Source organism: Anguilla anguilla, chromosome 19 (assembly GCF_013347855.1).
Source record: "Anguilla anguilla isolate fAngAng1 chromosome 19, fAngAng1.pri, whole genome shotgun sequence".
Lineage (NCBI taxonomy): Eukaryota > Metazoa > Chordata > Actinopteri > Anguilliformes > Anguillidae > Anguilla > Anguilla anguilla.
In genome coordinates this window covers 9625727-9648053 of record NC_049219.1, presented here as the reverse complement: position 1 = coordinate 9648053, position 22327 = coordinate 9625727, and the positions used below count along the sequence as shown (strand labels likewise).

Below are 22327 nucleotides of genomic sequence, written 5' to 3'. Positions count from 1 at the left end.
GAGCGTCTAAGTGCCTAAAATGTAAATGAACATCTGGAAGAGAAATATGCCACTGGTTAATATTAGAGGCAGCGATCTAGGAGCTCATTATTTCTATGGTACTTATGGGAGCATAGACTAACTTATGCTAAATTATGTCGTCTGCCATATATTATGTTTTTCTCCACCTCAAGAGGTGTGAGGGCTCCTCTCTCCCCGCTCCTCCTCTTCCTCACCTTCCTGCGTGATGCAGATGGAGCCGCAGCCCATGCCCACGCGCAGAGCGTCCACGCCCGCGTCGATCAGGTTCTTCGCCTGCGCCGCCGTCACCACTGAACACGCGGAGAACACGCTTAGAACACGCTACCGTTAACGACTCGCGCTCTCGCAGTTTTCAATTTTCAAGCCGTTAACGGAAGAGCGAAGACCCGCCATCTTGGACGACGGGTGAAAAAAACGCTGACACAAAATGGCCGCCGGCGATACGTACCGTTGCCTCCCACCACCTGAAGCTCTGCGTACTTCTGTTTGATGTAGTTGATCATGTTAATCTGATAGACTGAGTTCCCTTGTGAGGAGTCCTGCAATGGAAGACACAAACGACATGTCACCATTAGCTTGCTAGCCTAATGACTACACATCTACATAGCTTACAGTTAACTTCTGCCCACTATATACTGAAAGAGATAAATGAGTGCATCTTGCTAATAGCACACAATTTTAATTGACCTGCTAATCAATTTCTTGGTTAAATACCACAACAGTCCAGACAAACATGACTTGTAATATTTTCTGAATTTTAAAAAACAATGGTGGTCACCAGACCTAGGTCAAATATGTTTCTGTTTAGGATTCAAACAATTTTCTACACTTTGCTGATCTTGCCTGGTGTACTGGAACCAATTAAATACTCTCAGTATAAGTGTAAACCCCACCTTCTGGTCACATTGGCAGGCTCAATTACACCAGGCAAGATCAAGAGAGCACAGAAAAGTATTTGAATCCAAAACAAATACGTTGACCCAGGTCTGGTGGTCACGCAGTGGGTTGAGATTTTGGCGGTTGCAGTTGGGGTCCCGCACGTGGGCCCTCGGCGCTAAAAGTGGCGCTAAATCGGGGAGCTCTCTCTCTCTCTCTGGGACTCACCAGGACCACCACGTCCACGCCGGCCTGCATGAGCAGGTCCAGCCGGTACTTGTCGTCCTCCCTGGTGCCGATGGCGGCTCCGCAGAGCAGCTGCTTCCTGGAGTCCTTGGAGGCCAGCGGGTAGTCGCGGTTCTTCTTCAGGTCCGTCCGCGCGATGATGGCCACCAGCTCGTCGCTGTCGTTCACGATGGGCAGCTTCCCTGAAAGGGGTCGAGGGTCAGGGGGTCAAAGGTCAGCCCCTCCTCCCCTTTTTCATCGTCAACAACTCGAGACGCGAACGGGCCAAAGGGGGAAGAACCGCACCTGAATTCTTTTTAAACCAGGGACCCGATTCCCTTAGGACCCTGAACTGCTTATCTCTTCACGCATTAAAAATAAAAATCAAAAAAGAAGACTAATCTCGATGGGCAGCTTTCCTGACGGGGTCAAGGGTCAGGGGGGTCAAAAGCCAGCCCCCTCCTCCCCTTTTCTACCCAATCCCAGAAGGACCCAGAACGGCTTCTCCCTTTCACGCGTTAAAAATAAAATTTAGAAAAAGAAAACTGCTCTCGCCATGGCAACGGCGCTGGAGAGCTCCCCCACCGCGGAGAGGAGAGGCGCTCGCTCTTTTCCCACGAGCCCCGGGACGGAAAAAAAAGACAAAACGCTCGCCGCCTGTCTCTCTCTCTCTCGCCGCCTGTCTCTCTCTCTCTCTCTCTCTCGCTGCCCGTCTCTCTCTCTCTCTCTGCCTGTCTCTCTCTCTCTCGCCGCCTGTCTCTCTCTCTCTCTCTCTCTCTCGCCGCCCGTCTCTCTCTCTCTCTCTGCCTGTCTCTCTCTCTCTCGCCGCCGCTCACCTTTCTTGCTGCGCTGGAGGATGTCGTTGGCCTCTTTCAGGGTGACGCCGGCGGGCGCCACCACCAGGTCCTCCCTCTTCGTCATGGCCTGGAAGAGCACAGGCTTTCCGTCAATGCGCGACCGATCGCGGGCAACTGCCACACCAAAAACCTCGCGCTTAAAATGCTAAAACTAAAGCTGCTAACGCAGGAAGCGTACAGGGAAAGCCTCCTGCCGGCACTGGGTCGAGTCCCAGACTATTCTGAGCGAGTACAACTGAGAAACGTTTCAGCATTTCGGCACGTTTCAGGATCTTTTTTTTTTTAACAGAGACTACAGCCGGCAGAATGCCCTTAAATGACTTTCAGGGTGGTTAAAATTTAATATGGGAGCAAACACAAGCACAGGTACACATACGTGGAAACAAACAGAACCGTGTGCACGAGAAGGTACAACTAAATACAAATACAAACAGCTATGCTTGCACACACATGTGAATGTTTATACAGAACAGTAAAGACAGACAGTCACAGACAGGCACAGACACAGTCATACAGGCACAAACACAGACAGACAGGCACACACACGCACCTCCTCCAGGGGCCTGTCGTACTCCTTCTCGGTGAGGAAGTCGATGTCGCGGGAGGTGACGATGCCCACCAGCTTGCTGCCCATCTTGCCCGTCTCGGTGACGGGGATGCCGGAGAAGCCGTGGCGCACCTTGGCCTCGAACACGTCGCCCACCGTGTGCCGCGGGCTCATCACCACGGGGTCCGTGATGAAGCCCTGCTCAAATTTCTGGGTCGCGAGCACACAAACGCGTGAATGAACCAACAAGAGACCGGTTCCCCTGCTCAAATTTCTGAGTCACAAGCACACAAACGCGTGAACAAACAAACAGAGACTAGGTCCCTTTCTTCCTGATTGAACTTTGGGCACCATTTGGTGGCCCCTTGAGGGCCCCGTCCCTCACCTTGACTTTGCGGACCTCGTTGGCCTGGAACTCTGGCGTGCAGTTGTGGTGGATGATCCCGATTCCTCCCATGAGCTAAAAACAGACACACACACAGATAAACACACACAGCCCCCCCACCACGAGTGAACAACAGACAACACAAGTCCCCCCTCTATTGGATTCCTGGAACCTGGAATCAGCCAATCGGCATCTGACACCTCACTTCTGCTGACGCACGGCGGCCGCCGTTCAACAGGACCAGTGTAACCACTAGGGGGCCACGCGCATCTCGCGAATTTCATTATTTGTCTCTCCGCTCTGTAGCAGTCAGCACTTCTGTGTTTCAGATCGCTTTTTGGCCCACCCTGAGAATTTAATTTAAACCTGGGGAGGGACAGGCGCACTGCTGTGCTGCAAATGTGTTTCAACACGCGCTACAGCGCGGTACAGCTGGGCTTAATTAATATCAGCAATATCCGTGCTCATATTTCAAAGCGGCCGCAGTCGGTGGTAATTATAACGAACGCGGCAGTTCCACAAAGATATGGACGGCACAGAAAAGGCACGTCTCAGGACACAACTCATTTTTATGAGCGGTACGGTAACCGGTGCTGGAAGACCTCACCGTGCAGTACTGCGATATTAGCCAATAAGCTGCAGGTGAACGTTACAGCACCTGCATCTTTAACGGGTACACAAGTCACCACATAGTGTCTTAAATAATGTCTGATGGAAGGAGAGGAGGATGTGTAGTATAGTGTAGTATAACTAGTAGTGAGTAAGGAGCTGGTCAGGTAACCTAAAGGTCACAGGTTCAATCCCCGCTGCCATTGTACCCTTGAGAAAGGTACTTAACCTGCATTGCTTTAATATATATCCAGCTGTATAAATGGATGCAGTGTAAATGCTGTGTAAAAGTTGTGTAAGTCGCTCTGGTGTCTGCTAAATGCCTGTAATGTAATAATGTAGTGAGGGATGTGGACAGGTGTTAAAGTAAGGGAGGGATGGAACGGTGGATGAGGACAAAGGATGAGTGTGAGACTGCACACGGGCTCTACAACTGGAACGGACGGCGGGCGGCTACGATTGGTCAGCGCCTGGGAGAGGGCAGGGCACTCACCGCCATGGCGATGGCCATGGAGGACTCGGTGACCGTGTCCATGGGGGAGGAGATGAGGGGCGTCTTCAGGGTGATCTTCCTGGTGAGGGCCGAGGTCAGGTCCTGAAACACACACACGCGCGCACACACACACACACACACACGCACACACACGTAAGCACCATCTTACATTGCGGAATGGCATGCCACACAGCCATGATGACTCAATTCACAGTTCAGTTCTCATCAGAAAATTTATATCTTGATGTGTCATTGACACGAAGCTAATTTCTAACATGACATCATTATTTACTCAAATAAATCATGCAATCTGCTACAGATCCTCTAGGGGGCGGAAGTGCATAGAAATAACGGCCATAATAAAAAGAATCAATTTTCTGGAAATACGTTTATGTGATAAACCCTCAAGAGTAAATAATTACAACATCAAACACACAAATGTAAGGGCTGAGTTTGAACAAACAATAAAAACAGAATTCTTCACAAACAGAAATTGAACAGGGAAAAAAAAGAGAAGGATATGTGTGTGTACGTGCATCACGTTCTCCAAAAGACCTGCAGTGGGCAGCAAAGACCCTGCTTTCAGTATTTATAATGAATCACTCTGAGCTGACACCTTAATATCATAGCACTTGTCTCGTTTGTTCTGCTATACAGTTAAACCATTTGAAAACCAATATTTTGATTACACGCTGAGACATAAGGGAATAATATATTTACCATAATAACCATTATGTGATTATTGAGCCATTTCAGGACGTGAGCTAACCGTGGAATATTAGCATATTTGATAGCTGGGCCAGACGGCAGTTTGCATGATGTTAAGCAGTAGCAAACTGTCACTTTTTCATTCTCGACCTTTGACCTCAGAAACATTGCTCAACCGGACAGGGGAACGACGCCGGGGGGGGGGGGGGGGGGGGGGAAACGAGAGCGTAATCTGGAGGAGACGGTGTAATCTCCGCACGGCCGCGGATCTGTAACCAGGCGACGCGGAGCGAAAGGGAGGTCACCCCCCTCCTCGCGGGATCGGCCCCGACGACCCCTAGAACGACCTTGGAGGCTGGAACGCTCTCCTTAAAACAGATTAGGGGCTCCTTATCCAGACGGCGGCCCCCGCTTGCCCTTTCGCCCAGTCTCTCTCCTCCGCTGAGAGAGAGAGCCGTTCTCAAAACAAGGGACCAGAAAGGGAACGCAAAAAGGCCTCCGTCTCCCGAACACAAACTGCGTCTATTGGGCGGCTCGCCTGCCAGTCACGTCGCGAGCATCCCGCCGGCTTGTCCTCGGCTCAGGAACAGCGGCCTAGCGGGTGGAGGGCGGGCCCAGAGGGATTTACCACGGACCCCCGCCGCTACTGACGTAACCAGGAAACCAGGTTCCCCGATTCAGCCTCTGTCCCCTTTCGCTGGATGGCGGATTACGGCGCCGCGACGCCCAGGTCGTGACCTCACGACCCGAAACGCGTCAGCGGGCCGAAAACGGGCGGCGGCCTGGCCTGGCGTGGGGAGGAAGAGGAGGAGCCCTCTTCAGACGAGACGGACGTACGCGACTTAAGCCAAAGCTCGTTTGGAAAGCGGCTCCTTAACGGGATTAAGGAGTCCTGAAGGGCGTGCGGTCAGAGAGCCGCACCCAAAACGGGGCGGCGCCAACCGCTTAGCGCCACGACGGAGCTGGGCGGGGCTAAGGAGCTCGCGGCGTTCCGCCGTCCTGCGCTCGAAGGCCACTGCACTCTCAGGCCACACTCAAAGCATCTCACGAGCATGAGCAGTCACATGACCTAACTGGCCTGTAACTTGGGCAAAACTGAGCCGAGATGCGAGGACACGGACCGGAAATAATCGGCAAGACAGAACTGCCACGCTATCGTGCGAGGAAGGAGTAGGGATTCTCACCCCCACATTAGAACTAAAATCCACAAAAAAAGAGAAGTGCAGCCTCACGAGCACCGAGCAATCCGATTGGTCGACCGCGACGTAATCGTGCTGGTCGCCGACCACAGCGCCCTTCTGAGGCCCCGACGCGAACAGACAAAATTCAGAAGAGAAACACCACATACTGAACTGAAACACATCTAAACACAAATTAAACTGAAACACAAAAAAAAAAAACCCCTGAACTGACCACCTGAAACCCCCGGGATTTCCTCCTGCATTGTATTTCAAAACGGGAGCAAGCTAAGATGGCGGCGGTTTGTTTTGACGTGGGGCTCGGCGGTTAAAACAACCTGTTTGCTCTTCCAGCCGTTACTTTCCTCGGGTGGGAATTTAATTTGACCTCCCCAGGGCCCTACGTACTGAATAACAAAAACAAGCGTCACGCCGAGCAGCCGTCACCCTTCAACTTTTCCGCAGAGGGGAGGGCAGCCCAGACGTAAACAGCGCGGACAATTTATTTTACTTTTTTTTTTCTTTTTTTTTTAAGTGCGGTGAGACCCCGCTTCGCTAAAAATAAGGTCGAGCGTGACAAAACGGAGACTGCTTTAAATTAGAGATCTAAAAATGTCTGAAGTGCGAGGGCATTTGTTTGGATGTGGAGGGGCTGTGTGGCTCTTTAAATTACAGGCAGGCTTGGTTTTGAGGCCTAGTGGTTCAGGATGTGCTGGTTCCAGAAAGGCCCCACCGCGCATGTGCTTAAACAGGCCCAAACAGGCAGGCCCGATACCCCCACACTGGACTCCCTCAGGTGGGGAGGCTCTGTCACCACCACCCCAGCACCCAAACTCCGGTGCCTCCCCCCCACCCCCCCCCACACAGCGAGGGAGACGATCGCTTGTCGGGAGCACAGGGTTCAAGGCCTCGTACACCCAGAGACCGCGGGGGGGGCCAAAACATCCACAGAGTCTCACGACCGTCTCAAGGCCTGGGAGAAACTCCCACAGGAGCAGGCCAAGACGTCCTTGGGCCGCGATGCGTTTCCCACCTGGTCTCAGGTTACGCAACAACGGCTCGTCCGCTTCGCCGCAGGTTCTCGTTCGGGAAAAAAACTCCCAGCACCTATGAGAAGCTCATAGTGTATGAAAACAATGCTGCTTAAAAATGAAACTACAAACGTTTCAGCATTAAGACCCTAACCCAAATCTGTGATCATCTACACCAACGCTGCTGAATACTCAGAAGGTAAGCATCTGATTTCCCGCCCACAAATAGCTGAGGCATAGATAAAAATGTCCGTACACACACATCCTAAAGTCCTGAAAGTCAGCTCCTCTCTATTCAACCCAAACCGACGTGGTGTATCCCATAAAAAAAATGTTTTTGTGCAGAGTGCCGGTGGCGTGACACTTGTTTACGCTAGTTAATTTTAAACGAGGCACGAACTGTGCGGCGGTTAAAACCGAAAAGCCTTCCAAATTTAGGCGGGAAAAACACCGGCGGCTTTTCGTCCGTTGGGCTGTTTCGGCGGCGGCGGCAGCTGCGCGGAAAACCGCATAATTAATCTCCTCTGGATGCAGAACGTTTGTTTCGGCGACCAGGCTAACGACCCGTAAGGGGAGGCGAGACGGGGGGAGGGGTTTCATCCTGCGCAAGAGAGAGGCCGCGGAGAGCTTTTTTCGACCGTCGACCGAATCCGGTCAGCTGGATATCGGAGCGCGGCTGACGCAAACCGTCCTGCTCTCTCCCCTTTACCCCGCTACGCTAGCTCAAACGATCTTTTTCACTTATTTTTTATTTTCGCCCGGAAATATCATTTTCGGGGTGACGCTTGACTCGAGTCAATTCGAAATTGAAAACTGAATTTGCCGAATTCTGAAAGCGCAAGCACGGGCACTTTTTCGATACGAGAACTGAACGAACCAATCGGCGGCGGCGGACCGCGGGGAACGTACTCACCACTTCGTCCGAGGTGAAGTCGATGAAGCCGGGCAAAATCAGGAAGTCGCTACAGAGAGAGAGAGAGAGAGAGAGAGAGAGGAGAGAGAACAGGAAGTGGGGGTCAGAGTGGCAGCAACCACACAGAGACCAGGGCTCTGACATTTACAGACACGGCAGACTCAGGAGGAGGCTAATCCAGGGAGGACGACGGCACTCAATAATTCAGCATGACTAAACACATTCCTCCCCTGCCGCGGCAAATAGGCTAGTCCTCCAGGACGCTAGGACCAGCCCACTCATACTGAAGAAACTCATCAAATATATTCCTGTAAAAGGGTTTACAGCTCCACAGTAGCTTTTAGGACTGAGTGCAAAACTACATAAATATGAGACAGTGAAACACCAGCAACCATAACAATGGGGATTTTTTTTTCTGCTAGGATGGGGAAGGTATTTTTTTTTAAATTAAATTTAAAAAACACGGATGAGAAAAATAAGAGCGACCATGTTTTAGCCCACTGCTAAAAACGCTCCCCACCCTGTGTGGGTGGACCAACCCAAGTCTGCCGGGCCCAAAATAAGACACAAACGGGGGGGCCTCGTCTCGGACCAACAATTACAGGCTCCGGCTGGGTGAAGCGCAAAAAAAGGAATGCGGCCTGCTCACGACAGGGCCCTGAACGCAGCAGCACATTCTCATAGCCTTCGTAAAAAAAAAAACTTTAAAAAACGGTGCTCCGACGAAGAGCTTTTCACAGTGCCAGTCCATTTTTCTCCAACGTCTACGTTTACAGGGCGGCCATCTTTCTCCCTCCTGTCATCTTCCAGGTGTCGAGCTCGACCACCTTTTCAGGGGTCACTGGTATTTCCCCCCCCATCATTCTGCCGACCCCCCCACCCCCAGAACGGCTCCACTGGGATTATTTATGTTCTTCTTGATTCTTTCCGAAGGCCGTTTACTGTAAAGCAGTCGGCGTGTTACAACCCCTCTGTAAAGATCACTGCGCACAACATAAAGACCGCTTGATCAAGTCATCTTTCCACTGGAAAGATACACATTTCCTGGACTGCTTAATACTGTACAGAGTTCCAGTCAACGGCCCTCATACCGGTGCAAAGGGTTTCATATTTCAGCCTCCTTTAGGATGTTCAGGGCTGGAACCTCCTCGAAATACAGTTAGCTTTTCAATCTGTTTGCAAAGCAGACGCATGTTTTGACTGAGTAAACACAACTTTATCAATATCCACCAATACAAATATACTCAACCCCTTCCACTTCAGCCCTTTGGCTCAAGTGTAAAACCACACCCACAGACTACCTTAACCTTTAACCCCATATCCTCACACCACGCCGATGTTCATTCGTTCATTACAAACCTTGCGACCGAATGCCTGAAAAATGCTAGCAAACGCCGCAAGCTAACCTTGATCTACCTTGACACGCATCGCAGCCATTGACCCGATAGCATCTCAATCTCCAATTCGTAACAGCAGACCTGCTCCCCCATCCAGACTACGGTTTTATAGAAGTGGAGCTCTCCTCCATTTCAAAGACACGTAACCCAACGCTGAACCCAACCTTTCCCCGAGAGAGCCATCGCTAAAAGCTCCGCTTGTCCGGCTACGCGTGGAGCGCGCGAGCCGCAGCCGCCGCGGGCTAACTCGGCTCCAGCTGGGCGGAGAAACTGGGGCGTCACTAAGGCGCTGAGAAAAGACTCGGTGCGGACCTTTCAAAGCCGGGGCTGAAAAGAACCAGGGGAGCGAAATACAGGGGGAAATAAATGCGGCGGCAGAGAGAGAGAGAGCGAGAGAGAGAGAGCCTCCGGGCGTGCGGCGCGGTCCGATGATCGGAGCCCTCGTGCTAAGGGCGCTAACGGAAGGCGCCGGAAGTCGACATGCCCTGAAAAGGCGACTGTTCAGCTAGCCTCCGTGAATCCGTTCGGACGTTAGCCTCAGGGCCAAGGTTAGGGTGCCGGGCCGACACAGGGGTGAGGGCCGCGATTTGGGCCGCCGCTTGGGTCGGTGGACCTGGAGCGGAGGCCTGTGGGTAAATTCACCCCAAGAAGCTAACAGCAGCTCCAGCTGTTCCTGCTTTCAGATGAACAAAGGTCCAAATAGTTCACATATATCACTTATAAGAGCTCGATACACTGTGCCACAGTTCAGCTGGAACGCAACATATCTGGCACTGCAGAACGAGGACAGAGTGTACTGGCCAAATCAGAATGACAGGTGGGGTTTAGGACAGAACATTAACTTTAAAAAAAAAAAAAAAAAAAAAAGTTTCTTTTCCAAACAAACAAAAAAAAAAAAAACGTAACAAATCAATTGCAGGCTTGCCTTTTCCGAACTACTGGAATTGCACGGTGAAAAGTCCATCCCGTTTACTGAAAGGGAACTAGAGGCCAGACAAACAAACCGCAGGGCCGAGCCCCTGTTTACGCTGGCTGAGAACAGAAAGCAAAACCAGTCGGGAGGGGGAACCTTTTGACTAGACACGAGAGGGGAGTCGATCACTTCTGCCCGACGGACTCCTCCAACGTCAATACCGCGCGGCTGGAACCGGCGAGAGACAAATCCTCCATTAGGACGGATTAAAATCTCCCACGGCCAGAAATAGACGGCAAGGACTACCTCCGCTTAATGACCTTAATGGGTGGCTATGCGCAGTTAGCGTCACGCTAATGACTCAAGCTTAGCCCGTCTGCAGTTTCAAGGCACCGAGCAATCCATCCCCTCTCTCACTTTTTAGGGTTATACCCTTACATAAGAGTCTGGGGATTTAAGGATTGTTCCGTTATCCAGTGATCTTTTAGATCCCCGAACATAATACCCACTCTCAGTTGCGCACACAATAATGCATTTGGTTTGACATGGTAGCTCGGCAAAAACCCACAGGGCCTTTTCAGAAACGATTTTTAACCACAAAGAGGACGAACATGACCCCCTGAACTGACACACTCAGGCAAACTGGCACATACCTGAATCTGACAGAAGTACTGAATCCCACATTAATTACGCCAGCTGTCATTCTTCGTGCAGATCTCTACTGCGATTGGCAAGCGCGTGTGGCTTCAACGGGGGGGGGGGGGGGGGGGGGGGGGGGACACTAATCGCCACAGTCCCGCAATTGATTCATCCCTCTATCAGCTTCCTGTATATTTAAGAGGGTGAGGGGGGAGGAGGGCAGGGGGGTTGGGGGGGGCACTGATGCAGACGGCGGGTTTCCATGGATACCATTCGAAGGTTGCTATGCAGCCGGGAGCGACCTACCTAACGACCGTCCTGCGCGACGAGGGTTTTTCGCTGAGGTTTGTGGAAAAGGGACTGTTTACAGAGGAGGGAGGAAAACCACGTCTAGCCGCCACCTGTCGGCAAGCGAACCGGCGAACCAGACTCACGCCCCTCGCTGTGCCGTTGTCTCTGAAATTATTTATTTTTTTTTTTTTTTTACAAACGGAAAGACGGTTCTGCATCGAAACGGCCAAAACAAACCACCACCCTCACTGGCCCCTTTGCCTTCTGTTAAAAAGGACAACACGACGTCTTTACCTGACAGAAATACCTTCATTATGTATAATGATACGTTGGTAACTGCATTGAGCTGGAACAAAAAACTGAAATTTAATCCACTGAGACAATCCACATAAAAGTCCCCGATATATACAGTACACAGCCATGCCCATTTAAAACCCTATGGGGAAAATATAGACCAACATAAATAAAAATAAATACACATTAACAAAATGTGTAGTATGTGCATTAAAACAATATCCTTAGCAACCCTGGCTTTTACAAAGTCAGTCAGTCAACAAGGTGTTCCAGGACCAGAATCTGGGACTGTTTGAATGCACCATCTTAGCTCAGGATGAGAGGCTCATTACGTTTGTTATGACTGATGGTGGAAGCGTATGGTTAAAAGGCATTTAACCCCAGCGAGGGTTTATAGACGGTGTGTTCCAGGTTATTCCTGTAGCTCTATTTCCACATCTACTTCTGCAACAGGAACACGTACACAACAGTCCGTATTTGTCTTGCAAATTTTTCTTTCGAGGGTTTTTGCTGTTGACAGCAAAACATACCTGACTGGTTCTTGAAATATAAAAAGTATTGTTGTTTATTTTTCCTCGAAAAGAGTCCTGCCCATTATAAGAGCAATTGTGCTGAGAACAAGTCGCTCTTCATTTCACAAACCACAAAGAATTTGCCTTTCACAAACCTTACACCATATGATTATTAAGAATACATATGCAAACGATGAGGATCGTTCCAGAACGTAACTTGGGATAAAAGACTCCAACTCCCATACACCCTCTGAAATTTCTGCTGGCACAAAATGTCGGCAGATCGGGCTGCTTTGGGGACTTATCCTATTAAGGCACCTTTTCAAATGTGTGGACGGGGCCCTGTGGTCTCGTATCGGATCCGGACCGCACCGTGGCCAGCAGCCCCACAGGACGACGCCCGATTGGCTCAATTGTCACCTAGGGGAGGGGGCAGCTGGGACCACAGCGTCTCATCGCTCGACAGTGCCCCCAGCTGGACGATGTGGCACCTGGGATTGCGTCCGTCGAGCCTCCTTCCAGCGACTCGATTCCCCCGTGAGCCGCGGCTGGCAGACCGAGGTGCGGTAAGAAGCGGGAGCTGACATCACGTGCTTCGGAGGAGAGCGCGCGCTGATTGACACTCCCTCAGACGAATAGCAAAGCCCGTGGCAATGAGCCCTGTTTAATACGGCTGGGCATTCCAAATGAGGGAGTAAAAAAGGGGAAGGGGGGGGGGGCATTAAAATTGTGGCAGTACCCCCAAATCCTTATATGTGATTTGGGGCTTGGGATTGCTTGTGGGGAACGCTAGGCAAACGACACAGGGCTAGCGGCACCTGGAAAAGCCGCCTGAGCTTTCAATTGGCCGGCCTCTCGAGAGCGACGCAGTTCACATGACTCTCCCTCAGGTCCGTCATGTGACCCGCCCGCCCGCCCGATTGCATTAGGGGCGGTCCCCCAAATCACGCTCGGCGTTCGGCGGCGAATTGGGCCCACGGGTCGGAAATTAAAAACCGCCCGCTCCCCGTTAACGGGCCGACGCCATCGCCGGGTCACCTGACGGATCATCGTCCTTCGCTGCGGGCCGGTCAAAGAGCCGAAGAAAAAAAAAAAAAAAGACGTACAGGACAAGACTCTAAAGCACAGCGACGCATTCTGAACTCCCATGACCCGACCCCTGCTTTCAACCATATCGTCCACACGCGGTTATTCTGTCATCAATCCGCCAGAGGAGTTCAATATCCTACACAAACAAGATTACAGACATTTCTCTCGTGTGTGTGTGTGTGTGTGTGTGTGAGAGAGAGATTCAGAGAGAGAGAGAGAGAGAGAGAGAGAAATAGCACCATACCTCATTAAAACATATACATATTTGGCAGTATAAAACATAACTGTCCAGTTTTATTAGAAATAACCTTTGATTAATAATAATGATTTTCACATTAAAAATGAGTTCCTGACAGTCAAACTGAATACATGCGAATATGCAGGTTACTTGAAACAGACATCTTGCATACTGGAGAGGGGCAATCTGTGAACGTTAAGTTTTTGCAGTGGTAGAAGAGATAGCCTGCGATTGTTTAAGATCGTGCTAAAAAAACAGTAGCAATTACAGAATTATATTGACAGTTCAGGGGCTGCTGAAAGATAGACTGAATATAACCTGCCATAGAAGAAGGTGGGAAGGGGTGAGATAAGTAAATCAAAATGTAAGGATTTCAGAAATGGGAAAAAAAACAGGTCTTCTGACAAACACATGAAATGAGTGCTCTACACAGGACAAACTCAAAGCACAGGACAGCCAGCCATGCAGCACTCTTTCTTTGGCTCAAAGATGGAATTATACCATTAAGGGAATCAAATGCAGTTCCACATACAAATGATTGACACATGTGTTAGTAATGACGTCCCAGTTCCTATCAGTTAATGTGCTTTTCGGCCAAGAACTGACTACTTCAACCCAGGGTCCTTAAGTTACATGTTCTCACAGTGCATTAGTAAAAGCATGGATTTAAAGCAGTATCCATCCAACATGCATGCATTCTTCATATCACAGACCACGGAATGGAAGAGAGCAACAGACACACAGGACTATTATGGGCTGTTCACTTCCCCCTGCGGAATCGACCCCGTGTCACAGAGGTGCGGTCGCTAAGGTAAAGTGTAAAAAGCCATGTCGTTTACTCACTTGTAAGTCAATCCATCCCCTTTAGAGCATAGCTGTTCGGCTGTGAGCCCGTCAGGGACAGACTGAGTAGCGGATCTGGCGATTCAAAACGTGTTTTCCCGTCATTACAACGCGGGGGGGGGACACAGCGGGGCAACCAGCGCCAATCCTGTGGTCTGGTGCCCGTAAAACAATGGAAGAACGGGAACCGTTATTTTTACTTACTTGTAAGTCAGGCCGTCGCCGATTGAGAAGAGCTGCTGAGCGGTAAGTCCGTCCTCCGGGACGTAGCCCGTCCCTCCGCTGATCAAATAATCTGCCATACTGCCAAGAAAAAAAGAGAGACGACAAGCACAAATTCAGCGCTCTGCCAAGACGAAACCAGACAGATGGCACGGGTATGGCGCTTATGCAACTACCTGTCTGACCTGTGCTAAATTCCTCCACACACAGAAGCTTCGCACAGTTTATGTCCTCAGACGAGAAAAGCGTTTTTTCCTGCCACGCTCGCCAGAGTAACAGAACTTGCCCTTGACGTGACAAGATAATATAGTGCAGAGAGAATGTTTTGAGTCCATGATTTGTCATTCTAACAAGTCACAATAAACTCACAAATAAAACAAAATAGATATTATATATGCATATACATATGCATATATGCATGATAAAAAATACTATATATTGTTCACCGCTGCGACTAATATAAAAGTACGCATTTTGACGCACTACTGCAATACTGATATCATTTCATAATTTCTTTTACCTACTGGCCCGGTGACCTACATTCACTGTAAACATGGCATGGCATATTCATAGCATGCGGTCGCGACCAAAACACCACCTAACGTCAAATTCTGTACAAAAGCACCCTCGCCGTTTAAAACAAATGGCACAGTTCAATATTACATGCAGCCTACTGTACTGTAGCAAGTAAATCAATACACAACACAGCGCATCTTATCCTGACACACCCGTTTAAATCAATTGGCCTCACAATAACAGATGATGGTTGTGACAATTCCAATACCCTCAATATATGCATACTATTTGATAAAAAATTAAACAAGGCAGCCAGCAGGTAACACAGCTTACATAAATGAATATGGTTCAGATTGCACAGCTACGTAACCATTTAGACATTTCATCAGCAAATAACAGGACGTCGACGGCTCATGTGCTACCAATATAGCGTTAGCTAGCTGGCTAACCTGGTTTGACTTAATAGCTATTGCCATAAAATTGAAATTAATTCCTGTCGAGCAAAGAGACCTCACAACAAAACCATTAGTTAGCTCCCTTGCCGTAGATCGCAACCATCAGGCAAGCAACATTTCCAAAATGACAACGAAAATATCGCTCGCAGCAAGAACACACAAGCTTCCTAGCTAGCTAGCGCAGGAGGAAATTTCAGAGAAACGTGGTCAAGTACAGCAAGCGAGCACATTTCACCATCTTCCTCGCTCACCAGGAGTACTCATAACATGAGTATTTTAAACGTAAAACCAAAACCTAAATGCACAAGTGCGATCGCACGAGCAACGATGAAATTCAGACGAAACCTTGTGGAAGAGTTCGCGACAGTTCCAGTTCCTCTGTCCGTCTGAACACGCTGCTCACAACGTGTGCGTCTCCCGGGATTGAACTTTCTTTGGTTACACAAAAGGGTAAAGGGTGGGCTAAAGCAAAAGCCAGCCCAATTTAATAACACACAGTGCAGAGAAACCAAGCGTGGCAGTCCACCCAGTCCCTGTCTGACCCAGTTCCAATGATGCTAGGATCACAGACCCTTACGCGATTGCAGTTTGTAATACTGTATCACGGCTATGAAGAACGGGTCTGTGTCGCGTCATATCCTTTCTACTCCAAGAGCACCACACGTGGTTGAGCGGTTTGGTCGGGGGCAGTAGAATTAACTATTTCCTTGTTAACTGAAGCTGACTGAAAAAAAACCTGAATAACTGAATAACTTGCCAATCAGCGGGTTTCTTTTCAATTGCAAAATGATGAAAAATTGGAGGCTGCTAAAGTTATAATGCTCGAATATTAGCTGTAATAACTGTACTTGCTCTGGTTCATATAGCCTAATATAGGCTAGTTTGAATTCCTGCAAACACCGACCTCAATAGGATAAGGGAGGAGGCAGACACATAAAAGACTGGCTAGCTAAATAAATAAACAAATACATAAATAAACTAAGCATGATAGTAGACTCAATTTCAGTTTCTTAAAGTAGGTTTTATTGTTTAACAGCATTTTGTAATCACATAAGGCAGAATGCTACTATCCAATAAAATCATAATATTGACTGAAGACTGATACTATAAGTTTTTCACAGATATTGAAAAAAACAAATATGACAACCTGTGTCCGCTTGTGTTGGCTACGCATATAGTAAGGCAGCTCTATACCAATGTGCAAGCAATAATTAAAATCCAATTAATTAAAAGTGCGTGACAGTGCAAATCTATGTCACCAAAAGAACGTGACCGGTTATCAAATCAACCTCTTGCATGGTTCGTTGAAGATAAATTGGAAAGCTTGGCCGTCTGATTTAAAGTCAGTTGGAATCAATTAAGTCAGCAGTACAGTGGTTCTTTAAAAAAAAAAGTGGAGTGAGCCTCAAATGAGCATTTAGAGCAGGACTGTCCTAGCGCATCTTCTAACCGATCCATGTCACATTTCATAAACCATTAGTTTTCCTTAACCCGCGTGAAAAATAGAAACTATAATTGACATTTACGATTCTTCATTATGAGGCCTGTCTACCGCTTGTGTAGGTTTTGCATCTAGGTTAGTGTGCATCAATACACATGTGCCTACATACAGGACGTCACGAGTATACTCTCGGTCAAGTGTAGTGCATAGCCATTCCTACTCGTGTTACAACAGTCCTTGTCCCAGATCAGAAGCCTTAGCTTTTCACTGTGGGCATAAATAACTACTGGATTCTGGCACCTCAAAGAAAACTAAAATTGGACATGTGTAAAAACAGTGACAGACGACGTTATGAACAAACTGGTAATGGTAAAACAAAACTCAGTTTTAAATGATTATTTTATTTATTTAATGAAAAAAGTTATCAAACACCCATATCACCCATGTGAAAAAGTAATTGCCCCCTTAAACCTGATAACTGGTTGCGCCACCTCAAGCAGCAATAACTGCTACCAAATGCTTCCTATAATTTGATATCAGTCTTTCACATTGCTGTGGAGGAATTTTAGCCCACACTTCTTTACAGAACTGCTTTAATTCAGTCTAATTGCTAGATTTTCAAGCATGAACAGCTTGTTTCAGGTCCTGCCACGGCATCTCTGTTGGGTTCGAGTCAGAACTTTGATTAGGCCATTCCGAAACTCGTTTTAGTTTCTTCTTTAGTGGTTATTGCCTGAGGTAATGTTGCACCCATCAGCTTAAGTGGGGGGGGGGGGGGTATATTACACCTTTGTGGGAACAAAATGTTACTTCCTGCACAGAATGTACTGAGATCTGCACATACCACTGCTTGTCTGATACCGCATTTGTTTTTAAGTATTAATTGTACTCTTATTTGCATATTCACATGAAGAAAAGCTTGGTTCTTAGTAGTTATTGATGTTGATTCACTTGCAGAACAACCTTTTGCACTTTGACCACAGACTCCCGATGCATCCCAAAGGGCTTTTGTGTCTATTAACACATATGCCCAACAGACATTACCCTATAGGGACTTCAGGTTTTCGCAATACCTCCAAAGCCCCAGGTGTAATACATGTGTAATGCAGAACACGTTGATTTTATTGATTTATGATTACATCATTCGATGAGGAAATCGGTCGTTTTTTTTGTTGTTTTGAAACAAAAGGGAAGTTGCGAGCCTTTGATGATGATCCACCGGCAGCCGGCGATTTCAAACGTCGCGAGAAGGCTTGCGGTTGACGCTGCTGGCGCTTAAGATGGCCCGATGCTATTTTAATGCAGGATTTGTCATTTTGCACTTCGGGGATTAAATACAGCTTGCTGTAATGATCTAATCCTCCACGGTATTTTTTTTTTTTTTTTTTTTTTTTGTATCTCATCTCAGGAGCCGTTGATTAAAGTGAGGCTAACATTCCATTGACATAATATCCTTTTTATCATCTGGCATATTAGTATATTGAGTGGGGGTAGGGGGTGGATGGAGAATGTATCTGCTGTGGAGTATTGCTATTATGATATTCATATTTCCTTTTTCAAAACGGTCTTCTCAGCACAAGTTCTGCTTTCATAAATATTCGCCAGTACAATTCAGAGGGGTGGGTCACCTGTGAAAATGTAGCCTCTTTATTGACCTTTATTACCTTAACACCCGTTGAAAACTCACCTGCACCATAACTGAGGGTCTGTGAACATACTCTACAACCGGCAGATGACTTGCATATATGCAGCAGTGCACACATGGTAATTATATGCGTGCTTACTGCAATGATTCAGGGCAGGTTCCTTGCTCTGAAGGGGCCGAGGTTCCTCTGAGGATTTGAACCCGCAGACCCCCTGGAAACCTAACCTCCCGGCCCTGGCGATGCGCCCCCTACCCGGCGTCCCCCCCCCCCCCCCGCCCCCCCCCCCCCCAGGTCGCCCCGGTCACGAGTTCTCAGGTTTTTTTTGCGGGCGGTGGAAATGAGTCACGAGAGAGGCCAGTCAGTTGCAGCAGCGAGAGACACTGTCACGTCAAGATGACAGGGGGAGGGGCCTCTTAAAGTGCAGTAGGCCGGTTCCCCCCCCCCCCCCCCCCTTCACCCTTCAATGCGGGTCACCAGATATTGGTCAGAGATGCTCCCGGATGGAGGCTATATTAAGCTCTGAATGTAACTTACTTGGAACCTGTTCAAGCTGTATTATTTTAAGAGGTGCTTAAGCATCACCTGTCTTCCTCAAAATAGCCCTGACATAATTGTACCGGGCACCTCTGTTTTGATGGGGTTTCTCTGAGCTGGAGCCTCTCGATTACAGCTTGTTTCATACATTGTGTTGGACTCAAAATGCCTGTCTGTTTACAGGGCCCTCCTCTGTTGTGCAATTGACCATGCACGCAAGGTTTGCATCAGTAAAAATGCAGGAAGTGAGAACAGGAATAGTTTTGCAAGGAAGTACAATTGAACTGAACTCTCACAGCAATGTTTATCTGTTTAAACTGAGTGCATTAATATATTATGTCTAAGGACGGCTCAGACTAGGGGCATCAGAATGATACTCATATAACAGTGGTGAATGGATTAACTTCTTATTTATGTATAGAATAGAATAAAAATAGAATAACTTTATTTTTCCTGGGGGCACTATACTGTGACAACATGATGAAAATAAGTTTTTAACTAAAAATAGATCACTTGAGACTGCTTTGAACATATCTGTTTCAGAAAAGAGGCTAATTTTAAATTTCAGTTTTGTTTTCGTTTTGCGTCATGGAAAATCCTTGAGTCACTAATGCCCATAGCTGTGCCTGTAACCTATACCCTGTAGTGACACACTTTCTCTCCATAGCTTTTCAGGTAAGCAGAGTAAGAAGATTTTGTTATGTAATATTCAAGTGCGTTGCAGGCTTGATTGTACTTTTGCACAATCAATTGCTGACCTTTTTTAAAAAAATAAAGGAGATTTGCTTATCCTCACACATTAATTAATATTGTATAACTATAGATTGCAACATTTTTCTTTGTGGGTTTTGTTTTTTGCAGGTGGTGATACAGGAATAAATAGCATATTTGACAAAATAAAAGGCCAGAATGTGTGTGATTTAGTCCTACAGATGGTCAAGGCTAATCTGTGTTCAAGAAATCTCATGAAATGTCTGCCATTTTGTAATATTTAAAAAAGAAATATTTAGACCTGTTTATGAAAAGTAACACCTGTTAGCAAAGTAACTATCAAAATATTTTCATTTACCTCAGTGATATTAGAGTTTAATTAACTGCTTATTTTTTTCCCACTACTTTAGTGACTTTTCAGTGGCTTAAAGGGATAGTTGACTTGGGGTTTTTTTCTATCATTGATATCACAGTTTTAGTGTATGTTCTCAGGTCTTAGAGAAATTTCTCGTGACCTGCTGGCTATACACTGGCAGATGTAGCGTTTGTTGTCTAAAACAACAAAATACACTTTGTAACTCCAATAAAGAAATAATGAAATAAAATATATATATATCTGACTTTAAAAAAAAATGAAAGTCAGAAAGTGAACTTTGCCTCTAACCTTGCTGAAGCGTGACCCCAAACCTTCATCTTAATTGACAGGAAAGGCACAATTTTTTAGCAATTCTCCGAAGAAGATCATCATGCCCTTCTCTGCAAACCAAACAATAACACATTATATGCAGCCGTATAAATGGATGAAAATACTCAGAATGGTAGCTGCATGAATCACCCTCAATGAGGGTGTGTGCATATTCAGCAAATGCCTGTATAATAAGCCATAATAATAAGCCACAATAACAAGAAAATGTTTTGGAGCACCAAGAAGTGTTCTCAAAAATTTTTGCAAAACAGGGGTAATCTCTCTAAAAAACCTCCTGCTTAACCCCGACTCAAAACTGGAAACAGACCTCGATACCAGTGCACGCCAGTCCTCCACAACGGACCAGTTAACTAAACTAGGGCCCAGTTCAGCCGTTAGAAGGAAATGAACTTTGATTCCGTATCAGTACATCTTAGATTTAGAGCTGTGAAAATGGCATGGTGTCCATTTCCATTCGTATAGATTCATCCCTGTGTTTCATGTCTTTGTAGTCACAGCACAGGTGTAGATGCGAGGCGGACAAAGTACAAAGGCACTTCCCACCAAATATTTGAGTAACAAATCCGCTGATAGCCAGGATGAAGACATAAACCGCCAACTGAGCTGCTATTATCAGGGTTTCCGAAACAGAACAGTGTGCAGAGGATCGCATTGCGACTATTAACCGAATACACTCAGAATGCTTTGTGAGCTTTGAATGCTACCTTCACCTTCACATTATAATCACATTGTCACATTGTTATTTGCATAGGACTTTACTCGGGAGTTGCAAACTGCGGTGTTGCCACTTTGGACTGAGTACAAGGCTAATCAAATACGTATTTGTTTTGGATTCAAATGCTTTTCTGTGCTCTGTTGATCTTGCCTGGTGTAACTGAGCCTGCCAATATGAACACAAGGCAGGGTTTGCACTTTCTGAGAGTATTTCATTGGTCCCAATACCCCAGACAAGATGAGTAAAGCGTAGAAAAGTGCTTGAATCCAAAACAAATACGCATTCGACCCAGGTCTGCAGTGTGCAGTGCATTTTTTTTTTAATCCTGAAAGGGTCGTCTTCGCTAGTGTTAACACATGATGAATATGACGGGTCTATTTCAACGCGTCTTGAGAAATCATAGAAGAAGACGTACGAAGCAGCATAGAGGTCTCAGGCGTTTTATTTATACGATCATCGCCCCCCTTGCCCCCACGGGCCGCCAAACGGGAACCCTCGCGCGGGCGGACGTGCGCCCCCCGGTGGCCGTGACTCACCTCTCGGGCTCGTAGCCGGCCTGGATGCGGGTGGCGCTGTAGCGCTGGGCGGCGGTCTCGTGCCCGTGCCCGTGCCCGTGCACGTGCGGGCCGGCGTGCGCCAGCGGGCCGTGGAAGTGGTGCTCGCCCTCGCGGGGCGACAGGCGCGGCCGGGCCGGCTCCGTGTCCCCCACGATCCTCCGGTAGTCGATCTGGTACGAGTCCCGCTCCCCGTCGCCGAAGCGATCGTAGCCGTGGCCGTCCATCTCCAAAGTATCCAGGGCGACGGCCCTCGCGGGTTCACCTGCCGCGGGCTGAACCAGTCCTCCGCCCCCCTCCTCTCCTTTCCTCTCTCTCTCTCTTCTACTATCTCTTTCCAGTTCTCTCTCTCTGTCCCTGTTCTCTCTCTCTCTCTCTCTAGCTTTCTCTTTTCTATCTGACGTGGTACTCTCAATCCGCGGTCATTAAGAAGAGGCCCGAACGATTCCCAGAACCGAAAGATCCCGATAAACAAACCAGACGGGCTCGGCTGGCGGCGCGCGCCCAGGCTCGGGCGAAAGTCACAGCCGCATTTGCATTCTTGCAAAAGGCAACCAAACAAACGAGCCGGACGAATCGGCGAGGGTAGTCCCGCAGTTCCTCTTCCACGGGACGTCTTCTCTCTCTTCTTTTTCTTTTTTCCACCACCCTCGGTTTCTGTTCTCAGAGAGGAAGTCCCCACGATTTTTGACTCCACCGCCGCCCGTCCCGTCCCGTCCCGTCCGGGAGAGGGACTCCGAGCGGGAGCGTCGAAGGAGAGAGAGAGAG

At 48.0% G+C, this 22327-nt stretch overlaps 1 protein-coding gene across 10 annotated transcripts in view; it reads right to left on the bottom strand.

Moving 5' to 3' along the window:
- LOC118219276 (inosine-5'-monophosphate dehydrogenase 1a) overlaps window positions 1–22327 on the bottom strand; it is a 30165-nt gene extending 7838 nt beyond the window's left edge. Inside the window, exons 1-12 of one of the 10 annotated variants that reach the window (XM_035402321.1) lie at window positions 15598–15883; window positions 14458–14568; window positions 14264–14362; window positions 14060–14134; window positions 7844–7892; window positions 4014–4115; window positions 2912–2986; window positions 2530–2736; window positions 1959–2046; window positions 1126–1325; window positions 470–560; window positions 216–311 (exon numbers count right to left, since the gene is read on the bottom strand). In XM_035402321.1, coding sequence (XP_035258212.1) covers window positions 216–311; window positions 470–560; window positions 1126–1325; window positions 1959–2046; window positions 2530–2736; window positions 2912–2986; window positions 4014–4115; window positions 7844–7892; window positions 14060–14134; window positions 14264–14361 — 1081 coding nt within the window. In that variant the 5' untranslated portion in view covers window position 14362; window positions 14458–14568; window positions 15598–15883. Of the gene's footprint in view, window positions 1–215; window positions 312–469; window positions 561–1125; window positions 1326–1958; window positions 2047–2529; window positions 2737–2911; window positions 2987–4013; window positions 4116–7843; window positions 7893–14059; window positions 14135–14263; window positions 14363–14457; window positions 14569–15597; window positions 15884–21541 lie in introns of those variants that run through there. The other 9 variants (XM_035402322.1, XM_035402316.1, XM_035402318.1 and 6 more) reach the window with 9 other exon arrangements.